At 38.6% G+C, this 14299-nt stretch overlaps 1 protein-coding gene across 1 annotated transcript in view; it reads left to right on the top strand.

Annotated features, from left to right (window-relative positions):
* Positions 1 to 14299, top strand: part of VPS41 (VPS41 subunit of HOPS complex) — a 173721-nt gene that overhangs the window by 26983 nt on the left and 132439 nt on the right. The window contains exon 3 of the mRNA XM_080817899.1: positions 10160 to 10267. Coding sequence (XP_080674025.1) covers positions 10160 to 10267 — 108 coding nt within the window. The remainder of the gene's footprint in view (positions 1 to 10159; positions 10268 to 14299) is intronic.

A 14299-nucleotide genomic window follows, 5' to 3' on the forward strand; every position in this document is an offset into this window, starting at 1 on the left:
CATAATTCTGATTTCTGCTGTTGCGGAATAGCTACTCTCTTCCCTCTGTTTAGTGCCTCCAGCTCCCAGTCTCCTTCCACCCCACCCCCCACTGTGTCTGTAAAATAACACGTAGTTTAGGTGATCTCTGCAGTTCCTTTTGGCTGATAGCTTATGATTTGGATTTTCCTGTGTGGAAATCCAAATGAGAATGTCTTAGAAAAGCTTCTTACTAAACTCGGTCTGCTGGTATCGCGTACTTTTGTTTTCACTGGTCTTTATTAGGTACCCACAGTTTTGTTAGGTGAAGTTCAGAACAATGAAAAGGCATAAACCCTGCTTCTCAGGATCTTGTGATCACCAGGGGATATTGGGAAGAAAGGAAAAGAGGGTTATGTTGGCTTTAGTGGCGGAAATTGTCCACCTGAATGGCATACCTTGAAGATTGGTGAGGTTATTCCATATGGCTGGAAGGAAATGAAAAGCTTATTTGCTTTTTCGGTCCCCCCCTCCTCTATATATTCTTATCGCTTTCCCAATATAAAATAAATGATGGGAGTTGATCCTGTTTATGGTATGTGGCTCAGGGCATGGGAACTTTCACCTTATTTTTTTCCGCCTTGAATTGAACATGAAATTCTGATGCTATAGGGCAGAGGAGAGACCAGGGTTTATGAAGACTGCATAGCCTGTGAATCTTAAGTAGAGCTCTTCAATTATTAGAGGTTCAACTTTCTCTCACTTTTCTACTCAAAGTGTTATGGTAAGGAAAGCAGCTTTAAAAGATAAGAATCTTAGTTCAGTAGGTAGAGTTTGGGAGATTGAACAATGGCTTCAAAAACAGCATTTATTTCTATAATAAATGTAACACATGTTTACCTTTGAAAGTATAGAAAATATTGGCAATAGCTCGCAGTAGTGATTATTTGTTATTTTCTGTAATGGCCGCAGCAACCCTGTGATGTGGGTCGTGCTCTTTCCCAGAGTGGACAGATGAAGAAACTGAGGTTTAGGAAGATCACTGTTTTGCTGCTTATCCTTCTGATTCCCCCCACCAACAGAAACTTGTTCCATACTTCCCTTTGTTATTAAAGGTCTTTGAAAACAGATTTTAATGTCTGCAGAACATTTAATCTTATGAAATTTATTTAACCCAGCATCTTAATCTTGGGACTGTTGGCATTTTTCTCAGGATAATTTTTGTTTTGAAAGATTGTCCTGTGTATTGTAGGATGTTTAGCATCATCTCCGGCCTGTACTTACTGGATGCCAACAGCATCTTCTCCTCCCACTCAGTTGTGACAACAAAAATGTCTCTAGACATTGCCAAATAAATGTGTTGTGGGGATAAAATTACCCTTGATTTGAGAACCCCTTATTTAACCATATGTATTTTATGCTTTTAGAAATATATGGATATGGTGGTGCCTAGATGGCTCAGTTAAGCGTCTGACTCTTGGTTTTAGCTCAGATCTTGATCTTAGGGTTGTGAGATCGAGTCCTATGTCAGGCTCCACTCTAGGTGTGGAGCCTGTTTAATAGGATTCTCGCTCTCCCTCTCCCTGCCACTCTCTCTTTTCCTCTCTCCCTCTCTAAAATTAAGTTAAATTAGGGGCACCTGGATGGCTCAGTGGGTTAAGCCTCTGCCTTCAGCTCAGGTCATGATCTCAGGGTGCTGGGATCAAGCCCCTCATCGGGCTCTCTGCTCAGTGGGGAGCCTGTTTTCCCCCTCTCTCTCTGCCTGACCCTCTGCCTACTTGTAATCTCTCTCTCTCTCAGAAATAAATAAATAAGTTCTTTTAAAAAAATTAAATATATGGATATGAATAGGCTCATTGTGAATTATCTATATGAAAAAGTGGACCCATGTCATCTAGATTATATTTATCAGCTCTAATTTCAGCTGCTTTCTTTGGTTAATATGTTTTCTGTAATAGCAGTATTGCTTGAAAGTCAAAATTTAACAACATTATTTGCATTCATATAAGAATGTAATTGCTTATCTGTCACCAGTCTGATGGAAAGGCATCCTGGGAGCTTTGACCACAGTTGTTTTATTGTGGATGAATTCCATTATCTCCATGTCACTTTCTTAAAAAGTTTGGTCATTGAGGCAGCTATAATACCTGTGTTATTAGTGGAAACTAGAAGTTACTCTTTCACTTATTTATGTAGTTTTCTTGATATGTTTTGACATTTTGGAAGGATATATAAAGCTGTCTTTCCTACCAGCCATCTTTTTGTGTGAAGAAAATTATTTTCTGTAATAGAACTCTAGCCTACAATAATTAATGGTTGCATTTGCCCTTTTAAGGAGGTAGCATTCATTTGAGGGGGGCTGGTAAGCAAAACAGGGCTAATTGGAATCATTAGTCCTTGATTAGTTATGAATCTTATGTTCAGGGTCTTTATGCAGGTTTTTCTCACCATAGATCTCTTTTATTCTTTAGTGTAAAGTTCAAGATTGACATGACGTATTTGGGGATGTCCTGTAATGTGCATGTATATGCATATATGTTTACTGATAACATTGTAGTTTCAAATACATGTACTTAACACAATAAAATGTATAGTTCTTGACTTTGTTGATAATACCCTTGTTGTAGTCGATAGAATAAGTCTGTTTCTTAAAAATTTGTTAGTCATGTTTTTGAGATTCAAATTACGTGTTTTGATGGACTTACAGTATAGTTTGAATTGTGCTTTTAAAAAAAAATTTTATTTGTATTTGACTCAACTTTTTTTTTCTCTTCTCCCTGTGTCTTCTCTATTGAATAGTGATTACAAAAGATTTCAGTATCTCATGGGACTTCTTTCAAAGTGAATTATTTGGGGGTGCTTGGTGGCTTAGTCAGTCGAGTGTTCAACTCTTGATTCTGGCTCAGGTCATGATCTCAGGGTAGTGAGATCAAGTTCCATGTCATGCTCTTTGCTGGGTGTGGAGTCCGTTCCGTATTATCTCTCTCCCTTTCTCCCTTCTCCCCCTCCACCACCGAACAACAAATAATAACAACAACAAAACCAAAGTGAATTATTTGTAAAGAATGAAAATTTTTTAAAATATGGAATTTCTATAATTCAGATATTCTGAAACTAGATTTCAGTAGGTTTTTTTAGTATCAAACTAACAAGGGTGTCTACCAGTTTTGAATATTTCAGTTCCCCTTAAGTGAATTAGAATTCTATAGAGAATGTTCTGGCTTTTCTTTTATACCTTCATACCCATGGTTGATGATTTTTTTGCTTTTTATTAACACTAAGTTTTTTACCCTGGTAGTTCAGACTGCATTTTTTTTTAAAACAATGACTTTTTTTTTTTTTTTTTTTTAATGTTCGTAGTGTTCCTGTTGTATCTGGCTTTGGATTTGCTCCTTGTCAGATGCAATGGTGACATGAGGCCCAGTAAACCATTCATCTTATCATAATTTCTGAATGTTCAGCTGAGGTCTTTTTCACAGGTGAAGCTGGAGGCCATCTTGGTAGAGAAAAGTTGTAATTCGTCAGGGAGTGCTCACCTGATCATATTTTCCACTGGCTTTACTCGGGTCTTATAAGATAGTTCACCCCTCCCTTTCAGTTTTTCTGGTATTTTATTTTGGGGGGAAAAAGAAACAGAACAACAACAACAATAACAACAAAGCCCAGTGCATTTTAATAAAGAAATAGTATCCAGAAATAAAATTTTAACTTCCATATTAAGAGTAACAATAAAAAAGTGTAACGATCTTTCCATTTAACTCCCTGAATATATACATTATGACACATATGTTTTAAAAGTAAAATTCAGATCCTCCTCTGGACTGTAACATTGGTATATAAAATGTACTGGTGTGTGAAAGATATGGAGAAAGTTAAAAGAGGATGAAAAATTGGTTATAAACACCAAAAAAGTTTTTCTGGTACATGAATTTTAAATTATTAGGTGGAAAGTGCAATATTCTTGTGGGTGTGCACATCTGACTTAGGTGATAGGACTTCTGCCATGAAAATTTGCCCTACAGTGTTAGTAACAAATTACGAAATAGTTTTTCAGGCAGAAATCTTTAATTGCCCTAATCTGTTATCCACAAAAATAATTTTTTTGCTTATAAGTACAAGCTCTGTAGGAATGACTGTGATATGAAATTTATTTTCAGGTAGTGTTTTAGAATCCTACATAGAATGGTTTAAAGGACTTGTCTTTAATTAAAAGTGCTCTACACTTAGTGAAAATCCATGTTAGTTGAAGAATTGATTCCTTTTAAAGGAAAGCTGCAAATTTTTCTTGTATGGGTAAATGTCACTCTGTTCATATCTTCGCTTAGCTGCAAGTCAAGACTTGTACTATTCCACTAGGTTGTCATAGAAACGCAGTTAACTGTCATCTCAACTCAGACTGTTGATGGTTTTATTTGTAGCTTTGCAAGATTATTAAAATTTAACAAAAATTATTGATTTGCCTTTTATTAACACTGGGTTGTTTTCCATGGAAATTAAAACTGCACAAAAACCTTTCTTTCTGCTTAATTTTTTTAAAGGTGAAACTATATTGAATCTGCTTGATTTTAAAAAAATTATTTAAAATGTGATATATAGTCTGCGGCAGTGAAATAACTTCCATGAATTGTATTTTTGAATCATTTTCCATTTTCTTTGTTTACAGCAAGCAGGAAAAAAAAAGCCTTAAAAATTCACCTTTAGCCTGCTTTTTAACTTAACATAAAAGATACCTGTCAGAAAAGCATGAAATGCTACATCAACTGCGTAATATCAGAGTTTTCATTTTATTTATGGGTTTTGAAGCCTAGCACGAATGCTTCAGTGAGCTGTGTTGCGAAAGTATTTATTTCTGTATATTTATGTGAGAGAAATTATTTGGTTTTCACTTATAAATAAGACAGGCAAACCTTATTTACAGTAACTTTATCTAATGGTCCGTGGATGAGTGCTTTTATGCAAAACAGTCAAGAGGCTAGAATTAACTTTTCACATTGGATGCACATTTGATGTCCAGACTTGAGCAACATGTGGCATCTTATTATAAAGACCAGCATTCAGGATTCAATTTGTATTTAACACATTTACTTCAGAAGGCACACGTCGTCTTTGCTACATTTAATGTTAACTTTGTAAGGATTTCTATTTCTTGCTTGTAGGTACATAAGTAGAAGTATTTATATGTTGCTTTTTGTTATTTTCCTTTTTGGAGGTTTTTTTAGATGTAATTAATTAGCTATTTTAACAAGTCAGTTTTGACATACAATGGCTTCTGGGGTTGGTTATCGTCAGTTATCTTTTTAAAGAACTATAGGTGGGTGGTTGTTTGTTTGTTTTAATGTCGAGCCCGATGTGGGGCTTGAACTCACAACCCTGAGATCGAGACCTGAGCCGAGCTCAAGAATCAGATGCTTAACCAGCTGAGCCACCCAGACACCCCAAGTAGTATAGGTCTTTTAGATAACCATGCCAATTATACTCCCTTCTGTCACTATTTGTTTTTAAAGTTATTCTTGGAAAGTTTGATTTTTAATACTCTTACTAAATAAACAGCTGATAGCTGGTATATACTGGGGAAATAAATTTGACCGCTCTTCAAAGGCATGGAATATTGATTTTATTAAAAGATTTTATTTATTTGAGAGAGAGAGGAAGCGCAAAAGCACGAGTAGGGGGTGGGGTGGAAAGGGAGAAGCAGACCCCCACCACTGAATAGGGAGCCTGATGTGAGGCTCAATCCCTGGGCCCTGGGATCATAACCTGACCTGAAGGCTCATGCTTAACCAACTGAGCCACTCAGGCGCCCCTACTGATTTTTTTAAACCATCTTTATTGCTCTTAATTTTATTACTTTTGTAGCTAGCCTGCACGATGGCCCCCAGTGATCCTCACCTGTTACCCCTGCTCTTGTGACCCCCTCTCCCACACTGAATCGTGGCTCACCAGTATGATCAGTAGAATATTGCAGAAGTGTGACCTCTTAGGCTAGGTCATATTCAACTTTGCTTTCTCTTGGATCACTCACTTCGGGGGACTTCATTTTCCATGTCCTGAGGACACTCTGGCAATCCAGATAGAGGTCAGTGAAGTGAGGAACTGAAGCCCCTTGCCAACATACAGCACCAGCTTGGCCACATTTGAGTGAGCCATTGTGGAAGCAGATACCCTAACCCCAGTCAAGTGTTCAGATGGCTGCAGCCTCAGCAGACATCTTGCCTGCAACCCTGTGAGAGACCTTAAGTCTGAACCACCCACCTAAGCCAGTCCTGTATTGCTTACCCACAGAACTATTAAATTCATATTTGATATGAATAAATTTTATTTATTTATATAAATATGAATATATAATTTATATAAATATGAATAAAATTAAATAATTTATATAAATATGAATAAATAAAATAAAAGTAATACATTTATTCTTTTAAATCAGCAAACTTTGGCATAATATGTTATGCAGCAATAGATAACTAATGCATCTGCTAAACATTTTTTTTTAAGATTTTATTTATTTATCTATTTGGCAGACAGAGATCACAAGTAGGCAGAGAGGCAGGCAGAGAGAGAGGAGGAAGCAGGCTCCCTGTTGAGCAGAGAGCCCGATGCGGGGCTCAATCCCAGGATCCTGAGATCATGACCTGAGCCAAAGGCAGAGGCTTTAACCCACTGAGCCACCCAGGCGCCCACTAAATATATTTTTAAACATTTCCTATTGATAGTTGGTAGTTATTTGTAGGCATAGAAATTGTGGAGGCTTTTGTAGCCTCATTTTCTGTTGTGATGTGTAGCATCATTTTCATAGGCGATTGGGTAGTGTGTTGTACAAGTCATTAACTTTAGGCGATTCATAACAGTTTGAATTTTGGCTTTGTGTATGTGTCTTGGTGAAATTAAAATTTCTGGTCATCATTGTACTAAAAATCTATAAAATGGAATAATTACATTTAACTCTCCAGTGTTTGTTTTTCTAAAGTCAAGGGAATGGTGGGATCTGATACTAAGTCTCTTTCATGATGTTTGATGAATATCCTCCTTTCCATGAGATGATACAGTTCTGTGCCCCAGAGGCAAAGATTTCTCTTGACATTTGAGTTTGCATCTCTGCCCGATGTGTCCCGTCAGTCATAATCTTCACCAGGCCCAGCGTTTAACTACTCTACAAGTCATTTTTCTTTTACTTATTTTTACTGTGATGTACCTAGGTGTTATTTTCTTCATATTTATCTTGCATGGGATTACAAAGCTTCTTGAATTCCTGCATTGATGTCTGTCAGTTTTAGGAAATTCTCAGTTGTTAACCTCTTTAAATGTCATTTCTGCTTTTCCCCCCTGCCATTTTTCTTATTTTTCTGGGACTTTAACTAAAAATGTTAGCCCTTTACCCTGTATTCCACATATCTCCTATAATGTATTTTTCATCCGTTTTTCTACTCTGGCTTCCCTTTGGATATTTTTTGACCTGTTTTACACTTCACTAATCCTGTCTTCTGCTAAGCCATCTGTTGCGTTCTTAGTTTCAGTGACATTTCTCACTTTTAAAATTTCCATTTGAATCTTTTTAACAGATTACAATTCCCTGTTGAAAACTGCTATCCTTTCATCTGTCTTCTTTTTTTTTTTTTTTTTTTTTGAACAAATGGATCATAGTCATATTAAAGCCCTTTTTGCTAACTCCAGGTCACCCATGGGTCTGTTTTTATGGTCTTTTTTTTCTCCTTGACTTTTAGTTACTTGGTCCTGTCCTGTGGCATATCTGGTGATATTTTATTGATTTTATTATCTTTTATTCTCAGTATCATAAATGAAAATAGTAGAGGCCCGAGTAGTTTTCGTATTCCAAAAAGTTTTCTTTCTCTCAGGAGTCATCTTGTCCTTCGGTGGACAGGTAGGTTGGGGAATACATACATACCTTAATCTAGTCAGGGGTTGAACTGAGTCTGAGACAGATTGACATTTTGGTAAGCACTTTTTTGTGTGTCCCTTAGGGACCAGGAGTTCTGATTAGCCTGTGGTGTTCATCAGGACTTCCTTTGTTGGTAATTCCGAAATCTATTTCTTATCTTCTCAGCTTTTTACCCTCTTGCCTCATGTTGGTTTCGAAATTGGCAGTTGTCTTATGGGGAAAAGTAGCTGTGGAACAAGCTCACTTGTATGCCTCTCTCCTCTACTGGGATCTTAGCCCCTCAAGCTTCCAGTTACTTGAGCCCTGTGAGTACCAGAAGGTTTGCTACTACTTTTCCTACCCTCAGCAGAGCAGTGGCCATCTTTCAAGGCAGAGCTTGGGTTCTCAGCCTCTTATCCTACATTCCGAATTGGTAAATACCTCCAGGAAGAATGGCTGGTGCTTGGCAACTCACCTCCCCTTGCTTTCTCCGGTTTCTCCACCACCTTGAAATCTTGGTCCTTCTAGCTCAGGTAGTGGCTTCAGCAGCCCTTTCACTGATGCCTTCAACTGTTGCTGTATATTTTGTTAAGGCTTCATCTTTTTCTGAGTCATTGTAATAATTTTTATAATTATCCTTGATTTAATTCAGAACCATCATAGTAAATATAGGTTCCTAACTTTACTCCATAACTGTGAGGATTAGGGATATTATAAGGTATGGTGTATCAGCAGTGAGGTTGAACATACAGAGTTAGTAATAACGCATACAAAATGATTAAGAAACTTAAATACATTTAAGAAAAAGAAATTTTTTTTCAAATATTTTCTCTTCTTTTTTTTCTTTTCTTTTTTTAAATTTTTCTTATTAACATATAATGTATTATTAGCCCCAGGGGTACAGGTCTGTGAATTGTCAGGCTTACACACTTCACAGCCCTCACCATAGCACATACCCTCCCCAATGTCCATAACCCAGCCACCCTCTCCATACCCCCTTCCCCTTGGCAACCCTCAGTTTGTTTTGTGAGGTTAAGAGTCTCTTATGGCTTGTCTCCCTCCTGATACCATCTTGTTTCATTTTTTCCTTCCATACCCCCACAAGTCCCCCACTTTTCCTCTCAAATTCCTCATGTCAGGGAGATCATATGATAATTGTCTTTCTCTGATTGACTTATTTCACTCAGCATAATACCCTCTAGTTCCATCCATGTCATTGCAAATGGCAAGATTTCGTTTCTTTTGATGGCTGCATAGTATTCCATAACTGTGGAGTAGTACCACATCTTCTTTATCCATTCATCTGTGATGGACATCTTGGTTCTTTTCACAGTCTGGCTATTGTGGACATTGCTGCTATAAACGTTTGGGTGCACGTGCCCCTTCGGATCACTACATTTGTATCTTTAGGGTAAATACCCAGTAGTGCAATTACTGGGTCGTAGGGTAGCTCTATTTTCAACTTTTTGAGGAAACTCCATGCTGTTTTCCAGAGTGGCTGCACCAGCATGCATTCCTACCAGCAGTGTAGGAGGGTTCTCCTTTCTCCACATCCTCTCCAACATGTGTCACTTCCTGACTTGTTAATTTTAGCCTTTCTGACTGGTGTGAGGTGGTATCTCATTGTGGTTTTGATTTGTATTTCCCTGACGCCGAGTGATGTGGAGCACTTAAGAAAAAGAAATTTGTATGCATTAGGTTTATTCAAATGAAAGTAAATACATTTTCTAACAAACACAAATGATCATGGATTATCAGTTTTGGAAAGTAAATATTTAAATATTTTTATCTGAAGGTACAAATACATTTTGTTGTATATAAAATTTCCAATTTCCTTTCTTTGATATTTTATAATTATGTTTTTCTAACTAAAATGAAATATTCTGAAATCTGACAAAAATATTTATAGTCTTGAGGTACAAAATCCATGTCTTTGGAGGTTTATTGTATTACTATCTCCCTGCTGGGAGCATTTTATGCCCATGAGGTCAAACTGAGAAGTATTTTGCCTACACATCTTTTATTGCCTTATGTGGCCAGATAGTTTTGTATTTACTCTAATATACCAAAGTTGAATTCTGTCAGCAGTAAGAACGTACCCTCCAGTTTTCAACCTTTGAATGTATTCTGCTGTTGAATTTGTAGTAGCTGATACACCCAGTAGGAAAAATGAAACATGACGATCTTAACCTTGAGCTGTAGTTGTAGTTATTGGCAGTCATTGAGGAAGCCCTCTCTGGGTTCCCCATAAGAAATGTGTTTTGAGTCTGACTATTTCAAATGAATCCGTGATGGCTGTCATTTTCTCTGCTCTTTGTGCAGGAAGAAGAAAGTGAAGAGGAGCCCAAACTGAAGTATGAAAGGCTTTCCAATGGGGTAACAGAAATCCTTCAGAAGGATGCAGCTAGCTGCATGACAGTCCATGACAAGGTAAGGTAACCGTTCCAGAGGATTCTTCTGTAAGTTGTTTCTCTTATAAATTTGTTTATACTGTGGAATCCTGATGCTCTTGATGGTGGCTTTTTCCAGTAATTGTGTCTCCCTTCCACTCTTCCTTTCTTCTTCCTCTCCAACAAAAAAATGAAAATGACAACCAAAACATTATATGTATGCATTTGCACACACAGACACCCCTCCCCATACTGCAAGGGTGTATCAAATAGAATTTAGATAGATGTGAAAGATTTAGAGCAAGTAGTTCTTGGCAACTCCATCACTTTAAATTCCTCAAACCATAAGTAGTAGAGTTGGGAAGTGTTAAGATTGGAAATGGTCAGGCTCTCTGCTCAGCAGGGAGCCTGCTTCTCTCTCTCTCTCTCTCTCTCTCTGCTTACTTGTGATCTCTCTCTGTCAAATAAATAAAATATTAAAAAAAAAAAAAAAAGATTGGAAATGGTGTAGCACTCAGTGCTTTTCACAAGTGAAGAAGAGATTACATTGGAGGTGTTAGGAATCAGTAGAAAGGCCCAAATGATTACTTGTATGACCTATGAGTGAATTAATATATTCCACAGTTTAATCCTTGCCATAACAAAGCCCCCACAAAATTTGAGTCCAAGCTAAGTGCTATACAGCACCCTTAGCCTATTCTCAGACCAAAACAAAATGCGTTGTAGGTGGAGTGCTGGAGACTGGGCCATTTGAACCATTGCCCTCTTCTTCCCGACGGGCCCCACAAGTGAGGCAAGCCCCCAAGTCTGATCCATCTCCTGGCTTTATCCTGTGTTACCAGTGGTGTTGCCTCATCCTCCTCCTTGCCCCTACCCTTCCTTTTTCTTTCAGGACTCATTCTGCTATAAACAGATTCCGGTATTCACTCAGCATGTTAATAGAATGCTTGTCTGCTCTTGCTTCCCCAGAAACCCCCTTCTTCGGGGCACCTCTTGTTAGGTTGTACTACCCCTTCCCATGGTTGCCATCTTCCTGCTCCCATTGCTGTCATGTCCCAAATTCCTCCTTGCTTTGCTTCACTCACTGAAGAAAGGCCTTGCTGTCCTTGCAGACCTTTACCTCTGCCTTGTCTCAGCTCTCCACCAGTAAGACGGCATCCATACCTGGAATTTGAGGATTTTCCAGTGTGCTCTCTGGTGACTCCTCTTATCCTTCAAGCCTTTGTGTTAATTTTACTACTAACCCTATTCTGTGACTTAGGGAGCTCTGATCTTGAATTGGTTCTTTGTTTAATTTCTTATCTCTGTCAGGTGGTTAACTAGCTTTGCTTTCTACCGGTATATTCAGTTCACTTACGTCCCTGTCCTTTGTTATCCCCCTCAAGCCACTACAAACACTGTTGCAGATTTGTGTTTCATCCGCTCCATTAGTCCTTAGTCTGTCTTTTCAGCCACTATCCGTTTACTCTGAGGATGCCATTTCTTTATAATTAAGAAAATCGAATCTCTCAGGCATGAAGCCTCGGCTCCTGACCCCTTTCCCAACTCATCTGGATCCATGCCCAGCCTTCCCCACAGAGGCTTTCTTCTTCCCATTCAGAGGTCTTTTTGTCTACTGTTGATTTGCACCACATCTCACTCCTCCCCCCACCCCCAGTGCTGCTAACCCTAGCCCCACATCACCATGTATCTCTTTCTGTGTCTGTGAATTTGCCCATCTTGGATACTGCATAGACATGAAATCATACATTGGTTTCTTGTGTCTGGCTTCTTTCACTTAGCGTAATGTTTTTGAGTTTCATGGGTCATGTAGCCTGGATCAGTACTTTACTCCTTTTTGTTGCTAAATAGTATTCCGTTGTATGGACATACCACATTTTATCTGTCCATTCCCCAGCTGACAGATATTTTGCTGCTTTCAGAAGTGTGGATCTGACCTTTCTTCTACACAGGCTGAGATAAGCTTTCTTAAAGCCTTTTTATCATGGCACCATTCTTTTATTATTCTCTTGATCATTGCTATGATTCCCTTCTGGTTCTTTCACTTTTTCCTTCCCTCCACCTTTCCTTCACATGTTGGTATTCCCAGGATTTGGTCCATTGTCCACATTTCTGTTTAGTTTGTACTTTTCTTCATTTTAAATGTCATAATTCCTGTGACTACCTACACACTGACACCTCCCCAGAGTAGTGTGCTGCTTTATCCCCGTGCCTCTTAAACAGTTTTTCCTTTTGTTCTGTTTGTACCTGAAACTCAGCACACCCATGATGAATGCATCTTCCTTTCCATCTCTAATCTCTCATCTGTTTTTGATCTCTATCCCATTTGGTGGCATCACAGTCTCTTGTCACCTAAGCCAAAGCTGACTTTGCTTTGCTTCTACCCAGTCATTCCTAAGCCCTGATGATTTTCGCACTTCCCCTGCCTGCACTCACAGACCTCTCACTTTTCTACTTTAAAGCCTTCTGCCACCTGGTTGCCAGGATGATGTGTTGAAAATACAGGTTTAAAACCCTAGTGTGATTTTCACCATCTGCTACATAAAGTCTAAGCTCCTTACTGTGGTGTTTAAGGCCCCCTAAGATCTTGCCCTCTCCTGCAGTTGGCTTTATGTCTTCCCACTTTTTTCTGCTTGGGTGGTGTTCTGGTAGCAACACTTGACTGTTTTTACTCATAATGTCCCTTCTCCCATCTCACCTTCTTGAGCCCACTTCCAGCCCAAGCCCTCATCTTTTGGTTCAGGCACTTGTCGTTCCTCCCAGAACTAACACACACCTTGCCAGGCAGTCTACTCTCCTACAGATTTGCTTTCACTCTGGTCCAGCCACAGCTTTCTGTTTCTATTTCTTTCTATTAAAGTCATCTTCCAGAAGGTCAGATCCGATCATGTAATTCTCCCCAGAATTCTTGATTGTTTTCCTGGTGTTCCGTGATCTGGACAGCCTCTCCCCTACCCTTTTCCTCTTCTACCTTTCATCTCCATAAATATTCAGATGTTTCCTATTAACCGACCTTCCAGACTCATCACTTGTCTCTTTCCCTGGGCACAAACTGGATGCCTCTGCCATATATAACCACTTGTTATTTCTTAACTTTGTCCTGTGTGATTTTATGTGATTCCATACCTTTGAACAAGTTGTATCCATTCTGCCTGAAATGGTCTTTACTACAAGACTGTCTGCCTCAGGGTCTACTGTCTAACTCCTCCTTCAGAGTTAAGCACAGCTGATATTGGCCATGTTCCGTAGGATCTTAGAGATGCTGCCATTCTAAGCGTACTCTTTAAATTTAATTAATCAGTCTTTCTAATCTGTCTCCTTTATTATACCATTATACCTGCTTTTTATCTGAGCATATATGGTTGAACCTTTGAATGGATAAAAAGGAAAACAGTTTGCCTGCCAAGAGATCAAACTTTATTAACACCATAGTTAAACCAACTCAGTCAAGGAGCCTTCTGACAGTGGGAACTGTAATCAGTGCTGACTTGTAGAACACATGCTCTTAATCTGATGCCCATGTTTCTATTTATGAGGCTTCTGGTCCAGTTGAGAGTATTTTGGCTCTTAATTCAGGCCCTCTCTCTACCACTGATTGACCATTTCCAGGGAAGTCACATCAACTCCTGGGACTTAGTTTTTTGTGTGTAGTTAAAGGCACTCCCTGCTCTGATGTTTTGAATACTGTAAAATGCCATGGGGAGATCTATATAGATCTATATAGATCACGCTATACAGCTAATCACATAGGAAATCTACTCCTACTTGTTTCCTTTGTGGTGTCCAAAGCTTGTCAGTTGTTCCTCTTGTTTACTTACACAAAGTCCACTTGATAAAAGTAGAAGCCATTATGCCAGTGGATGGGATGGGTCAGAAGGATTGGACATCCATCTGGTAGTTTATAAAAGGAGTCAAGTTTCTGTAAGTAAACATGAAGGAGGCTGATTAAATTATGCTTATTCTTTCTCCATCCAAGATTTTAAGTGTCCTCAGGTTAAAAAAAAATTAATGCTTACAAAAGCTCAAGGCTTTTAATGGCTACAAAGAGTCACATTTCAAAGGATTTGAATTT

The sequence above is a fragment of the Martes martes genome (assembly GCF_963455335.1).
Source record: "Martes martes genome assembly, chromosome: 11".
NCBI lineage: Eukaryota > Metazoa > Chordata > Mammalia > Carnivora > Mustelidae > Martes > Martes martes.